Source organism: Trichoplax adhaerens, genomic scaffold, assembly GCF_000150275.1.
Source record: "Trichoplax adhaerens TRIADscaffold_7 genomic scaffold, whole genome shotgun sequence".
NCBI classification, from domain to species: Eukaryota; Metazoa; Placozoa; class Uniplacotomia; order Trichoplacea; family Trichoplacidae; genus Trichoplax; species Trichoplax adhaerens.
In genome coordinates, this window is record NW_002060949.1 from 81,216 (window position 1) to 88,555 (window position 7,340).

The 7,340-nt window shown below is 30.9% G+C and overlaps 1 protein-coding gene across 1 annotated transcript; it reads right to left on the reverse strand.

Annotated features, from left to right (window-relative positions):
- Positions 1-3,048: 3,048 nt before the first annotated feature.
- TRIADDRAFT_27823 (uncharacterized protein) lies at positions 3,049-7,139 on the reverse strand (the record flags this gene model as incomplete). The annotated part of the gene is made up of 11 exons (XM_002114182.1): positions 3,049-3,351; positions 3,710-3,781; positions 3,944-3,983; positions 4,115-4,169; positions 4,282-4,371; positions 4,757-4,859; positions 5,529-5,608; positions 5,698-5,783; positions 6,300-6,525; positions 6,647-6,715; positions 7,061-7,139. The coding sequence occupies 11 exons, from the start codon at positions 7,137-7,139 to the stop codon at positions 3,049-3,051; spliced, it is 1,203 nt and encodes a 400-aa protein (XP_002114218.1).
- Positions 7,140-7,340: the final 201 nt, after the last annotated feature.

Consider the following 7,340-nt stretch of genomic DNA (forward strand, 5'->3'; position numbering starts at 1 on the left):
GATGTTGCCAATGCAGAATTACTATATCCCATAACGGGTGATGGACTACTCGTTCTAGGTTGTTGTGATGCTATTGAATTAGTATACGTAGGAACCGGTGATGCTCCATTAGTTCTTCCTTGATGTGCAGATCGATCTTGTAAGAAACGAGATGAATTAGGTGACGCGGAATTGTTTGCAAAAGGAGACATTCCACTTGTTTTTGATGGGTCAGCTCGACTTTTTAATAGGAAAGTAGGTCTTGATGACGACTGTGCTGTAGACGAGGTTAATGTTGAAACAGGAGAAATTTCGCTGGTCTTTGGCCGTGAAAATGACCTAGTCGGTAAGGTAAATGAAGTTATGGGTGATGTTTCACTTGCCTTAGGTCGGTATTGTCCATTAGAGATATTGCCATTTGATTGAAGATGATCTCCATTTATTTGATCATGATTTTCTTGATCTGATGGTAGTGTCTCAATATCGTTGAGGTTAGTTTGACTTGGTGTTCCATCAACGGCAAACGTAGTAGCCTAAATGAAATATGAAAATAACCTTGGAGTTAGGAAGTAACATTAATTTTACATACTTTGTATAATAGGTTAATTATCAATTCATCAAGAAGGAATTATAGAAATTAAGACTGAAATTAAGAAATATAGTATCCATTAGCACTTGTATATGTTTACATCATACTAATTTTTGCGTAATTTTAATATTTTAGTTAGGAAATAAATTTAATTTTAATATTTCTTAGAACAGTTTAATCAATTACTTAATAAGCAATTGCAGAAATTAAGGCTGAAATTAAGAGATACAGTACCAGTATCCGTTAATCTCTATATGCTTTCATCGTACTAAGTTTTGTATAGCTTATGTTTATAATTATATAATGATATGATATGATGTAGTGATATGAGTAAATCGATGATCAGAGAAATATATTATCAAATAGACTACTGTATATGTTATAATAGCAATTCTTTAAAAGTTTACGTTATTAGATATTATGTTTAAGTGAATTGATGATCATAGCAATGAAGTATCGTCCGAATTAGTCATAAATGCGTACATTATAATAGTAATCATGTTCTTACATAGTTTTTGTCATTATATTATATTTGTAAACTGATGGTCATTAATCATGATTGTAGAAATCAATCAATAAAATATCATTGCTATTCTTCACTAACCTTCAAGCGTTGTCGTAGGCGTTCTATTTGGATTTCTAACTCCTTGTTTCGCTCCATGATTATCTCTTTCGTTGCTTGTAATTTGTCCTCACGGTCTTTCAAAGAATTTACCATTTCGACACCTTGATTGATATCATGATCGAATATTGTTTTATATTTATCATGGATAGATGAAATGGATTGAGCAGCTAAAGAACGATTATCATCATCATTATCGTCTGGATTTGGGTTAGGTTGACGAATAACATTTTCCATTTCTTGTTGATGCTGAAGATGGATTTGTTGGCGTTCAGTCAATTCTCGTGCTAAATTTCTATATTGAAATTGTGGAATATAGATTTAAGAAATCAATAAATTCTAACATGTAAAAGCCAACTTAGGTATTTCTATAACTTAAAATTATTAAGAGAAAGTTTTAACAGCAGTTCATACAATTTTATTTTCCTTCTAACAGAATTAGGAGTTTCTCGTTCAGTTCCTGACTCTGAAGCCTATGTCAATATTAGAGTGATTCTAAGTGTTATTTCATCACTTGAATAACAATAATGCATAGTAGCATAATATATAATCTTAGCGTATTGTAGATATGGTAGAACTAAAGTTACTTTAAAATTATTTCGGTCATATGGCTTCGTTACTATGGACGACCATATTAGCGATCAAGAGACGTTGTTCAAGAAAGTAATTTAACTCAAGTCATTACCTCAGATGTCTGCCCACCAGAACTGCCCAGATGAGCGCTTAATTGAGCTATGATTTGATGTTCTTCCGTCCTGAATAGAATTCAAATAGTTAAAATTGAATTAAAGTTTAATTAAAGTAATTATTACAAAGTTGAATCGAATAAACTAACAACGTGTAACTCTTCGAAGTAACGACTGAATAAATTGACATTAGAATAAAATTAAACAACTACTAAAAATGCAAAAAAATTTTCAGCAGTTCATTAACTTATTCCAATTCATGACTGATTACATCTGATAATTACATTTATAATAAACTTTATATGCAATTATTCGGACTACTTACGCATTCGATTTTATTTTATTTGTAATATTTTGACAATTATCGCTAACAGGGACTAAATCCTCTTCAGGTGGAACCGATGCTTGTGATTTGTTTTCATCTTCATGAATACTTCCAACGACTGCTCGGCTTCCTCTACTCATTATCATCATTACAAGTAAAAAATCGAAAGAAAAAATTTACAAATGCATATCGACCAACGTAAATAAAAGGCAATAACTGTTTCTTTTATACCTTGTCGATGCTATAGTACTTGCTTTTTCAGAAATATTATCAGATATATCATTAGTACGCTCTTGCAATTGCCGAGATTGCTCTGATATTTGACGTTGTAAATCACCTTGGCTGGCTAGTTCATCATCACGAAAAATTATTTGAGTAGAATTGTCTACATGATCAGCTTGTGAAATATTTTCATCTCCATTCGAGGCTAGTTGGCTTGTATTAACAATATTCTGATCTTCAGGATTCATTGATGATAAGGTTGCCTTTGAGTCATTACCTGGAGCGTGAATGTCGCTCTCTGTATTCTCGTCATCAGGTAGCATATTCAAATTCGACGCTGGTGTTTCGCTTCTATAATGAGCCATCGAAAATTTTTCGATTTAGTTGACTAATGATCGTTACCGTTATTATCTTCTATCCTAACTTTAATTTCAATTCCATAATTAATCAATATTCATGCTTCATTATCGTATTAGCAATCGCTATTAATCTTAAACAGCTACATCTCATGAATAGTATTAGTCATGTCACAACCTTAACTATCAACGTTATCAATATTAGCTGCTATATAATTGGTTCTAAGAAATTGCAAGTAATATTAAATAGCAAGTTAGTAGTGATTAACTTACATTGCTATGAAACTAGAATCGATAATAGCAGTTTCTCTTTCCTCTGCTTCTTCAGTCTCATTACCATCCCTATTCGCATCATTTTGACTAAAAGTACTATTCTGAGATTGATCAGGTGGATTAGTAGACTGATTCTGACTTGATTCTTCCTGATCATTTTGTGGTTCGGTTTCCTCTAGTATGGAAGATGAATTTTCAATACAAATATAGCGTGGTTTTGCGGCTTTCCTTTTGTATCTTTTCGTTACTTTATTACGAAAGGTTCTAGCGAAATCTTTCACTCCTTCCTTAGAAGTTGTCTAGTAATTGAAGAACATGATGCATCAATGTAATTAGCTACTTGCCGCCAGTTTACTTATGAGTAAATATATAATCAATTATAATCAATTTTAGACGTGGATGAGCGTATAAATTTAGCTGTAGTTTTAAATATAAAGTATCTTATTTATCGCTAATAGAGCCACTATTTTTCCTATCAGTAAAACATATGATTAATTTTAGACGTGAATGAGTGCAATAGCATGGCAAGTTTAGCTATGTATTTCACTTAAAGTTTTATGTATATCAGTGGCTACTTTTATTGTTTAAAAGATAATGAACAAATGATAAAGTTGCTCGTTAGTCACAACTAATTCCGTAGGGGATTGCATAACTTACCGCTACACAATATTCTTGAGTTGGATCGCCTGCTTTATGGTGTTTACCAGATTTACCAGATAAAAAACAGTTCTACATATAAGACAAACACGGAATAAATAGAAATAGCGCAGTATTTAAAGATCGCGAGACAAGCAAGTAAAGTGTAGACGAAAGCGTTAACAAAAATCATCATCAAAATACTATTTTAAATCCATTTCTAAAAACGTTAGTATGTAAAGTATAGTTACAAACCTGGCAGATGTCAAAATTAAACTTTTTCAAGCTTTTAAATCTAATATTGGAAATGAATTCAATCTTATAAGATTGCATACTTAATGTCTAGGTTACTATGCGACCTAAAATTTATTTTTATATTTATTTTCATGCCTATTTTCTAACTAAAACCAATATTTATGAAATTACCGTAATCCAACAATTGGCGTCTTTTTACAGATTCCACATTTAACATCATGAACAACTATGGATATTAAAATAATTATCGCAGAAAGTTAAATTATGAACTGAACATAATATGAAAGGCATATGTTGGAGATAATGAGCTAAGAAAGAGAATTGAATTGTTTTTTTACCATTTTCAGCCGCAATGACTCTTTCCATTGTCGATAGCCAGACAATTGTTTGTGGTTCTTCTAGAACCCATTGCGTAAATTCCTCTTCTTCTAATCTATCTGGTCCATTTTTCTAAATATATATTAGTGTCAGTAAAGGTACTGCAGCCGTGATAAGAACGAATAGTAAAGTAATATATATTTAGGGTAGTTTCAAGGAAAACTAGTAAAATTCCAAAGTATTTTATATCAGCTGATGTATAGGTAGAGATCAGTCATTATATTTAAACAGAGGAAGAGTCGTAAGGAACAGTGTTTTAGAATTATACTGAAAAGTAAAACTATAGGCCACATTTCACGCCCATCTCTAAATGAAACTGTTCATGCTTTATGAACGAGCTAATTCAGGCATGTAATAGAGGTATGTAGACTACTCTTTCACTGTTACGAAACGAGTAAATATTGTATGTAAATATCGATATATATTGATGATAACTTATTACCGATGGATGAGCAGCTTTATCATAGCAGTTTTTGACAGCATTCTGTATACTGTGGATACCACCAAAAGACGGATCTTCCTTAATATAGCTGACAATCTAACGATGAAAGTTTTGTATCAGTATTCATAGACTAGTTAACAATAAGATGTTAGAAAACATGACTTAGCGACAATACAGTTATATGCCACATGTCTACATCGCAATAAACTATATAGTGACGAATATGTCTGCTTTATTTCTATTTAATGTAGACATACTATTATTAATTAATTATAATAACTGCTTTAAAATTCACATATCAAATAAATTAAAATACTGCAAAGAGTTTTATATGTATTTCTAGGTAGTTAATATAACATATAAAGATATTGTTACTTTACTAGAATAAAGATGCTCGTATATACGGCACTACAAATCTACCAAAAATATTATGATGGATACGTGTCTATTTTTTATGTAACACAGATGTGACGTTAATTTTCGCAGCAGTAACTACCTAATTTGTAAGCTATAGATCAAGAATGCATTTAATAATCACAGTATCATGAAGATATTACGCAATTAATAGAAAGCTTAAGATATTTTGCCTCTGATCTGCTACAGATACACGACACAAACACCAAATCATCCAGTCATACAAATGTAGTATTATATAAGTATAGCGATAAAAACGAAATGATTTGAAGGTTTTAGTAGGTCTACGCATTTATAACGAAAGTTACTTAGAATATAAACGATATAAAATCAAACTGAAGCTCTATTAACCTGCATTAATTGACTTAGGAGGGATTCTAAACCTTCAGCATTAGCAAATTTACCCCGGTTGGCTATCAGCTTGAATAGAACTAGATTAGAATTGATTTAAGGGTAGATTTACACACTTAGTAAAATTGTTCTTGAATATAGTAATGAGTTTAAGAAAACTTCAACTTACATTGATATTTATCCCGTAAGTAGCCTTTGCACATGACGGTTAAAAAGATTTTAATCGCTGTTAATTTTAATTTACCACTACGATCACTACATTAAAAAACGAAAAAGCGACGGTCATGAGACGTTTTAATGTTAGTTTATATCCATTACAGATAGATATTGCTAATGGCAATAAATAATAGCGATAAAAATACTAAATTCATATCTGGTTTTTCAGTACTATATACTAGTTACTTGACAATGTTATAAAATTATGGCCTATCGCTACTTATAATTCGTACTGGTAAAAGTAGTAATGATCATTTATTTGCTAGTCATGTATTACTCCGATACATTATTGTGCAGAATGATGAATAATAATTCTGAAGTTTTAAACCTTCATCTAAAATTAGATCTTGTTTTAATAGTATGCTTATGCTTTTAACACATATAGCTTATAATAATGAAGTGGTTACGGCAACGTAACTACTGAAAATATAACTAATTGTTAGCCAAATTTTGTATCTACTAATGATTAAATAGTTAAAATTTATTTTCTATTCTGCGAATGTTAGAAACTTAACCTTTAGCATGAAGGAGACAGGCCTAAAAATTTTGACTTACCGATCGAAAATATTAAGTGCAAAATTTAAGGCTAAATCTGTGCTTAATAACGGATTTGCAAGTTCTATGTCGTTGGCCAACGTCGGCTGGCTAAATAGCTTTACCAAGATATTTTCTAAATCTAATACATTCATATCTTGGACTTCATCGTCATCACTTGATTGCTGAGTACCATAGCCCAACTGATCAAAAACGCTTAATAATCTTAAGAATTCCACCTTGTCAACTAGAATAGAGATTAAATAGAGAAGTTGAAAATAATGGGACGCAAAGGAGATACCGGTATATAATTCTTGTTTTAATAATTCAATATTGAAATTTATATAGAGTGGTTAACTTACATTCACATCTTTGCTGAATAATGCGCATTTTAATGGCCGTTCTATATGCAGCAAACTTGATATAATTCAATTGATCTGAAAATTATCAAGAAGAAAACCGTATACTTAAACTAAAATATGGATGATTCATAACATGGTACAGTATATTGACATTCTACTAAGCTTAACACCTTAACTACTTGAAGCTGCAGTGATATTTTACCAGTTTACACGAGTAATTTCATTTGAAGCTATTTTATAAGATCATGTTCTCTAATTATTTCAATTTTATACGCATTAAATCGTTGCGACTAAGACTTATTTCTTTATTCTCACTAGGATTAAAATTATTCAATACGCAAGCAAATATTTTTGGATAATGTGCGGTTAGGATACGAGTTGTTAATTGAAGATTAATCTTAAACACAATTATTAACATACCAATTTCTCGTAGGATATCCGTTGTAGTCGGATGATCCCATTGCGTTCGACACGTTTTGTGACTATTTAAGATAATCATATCAGATATTTAAAACAAATTATAAGAAATGTTGATAAAAAAATTGATTATGATACGGTATATGTTGGTTTGATGATATAATACAAATTACAAATTACAACTTACGCTAATTTAAGGCGAGGATATCGGATATTAATCAATTATTTATGCATAGTACAGATAATACAGTTGAACTAACATCATAAATGCTAGTCTTATAAT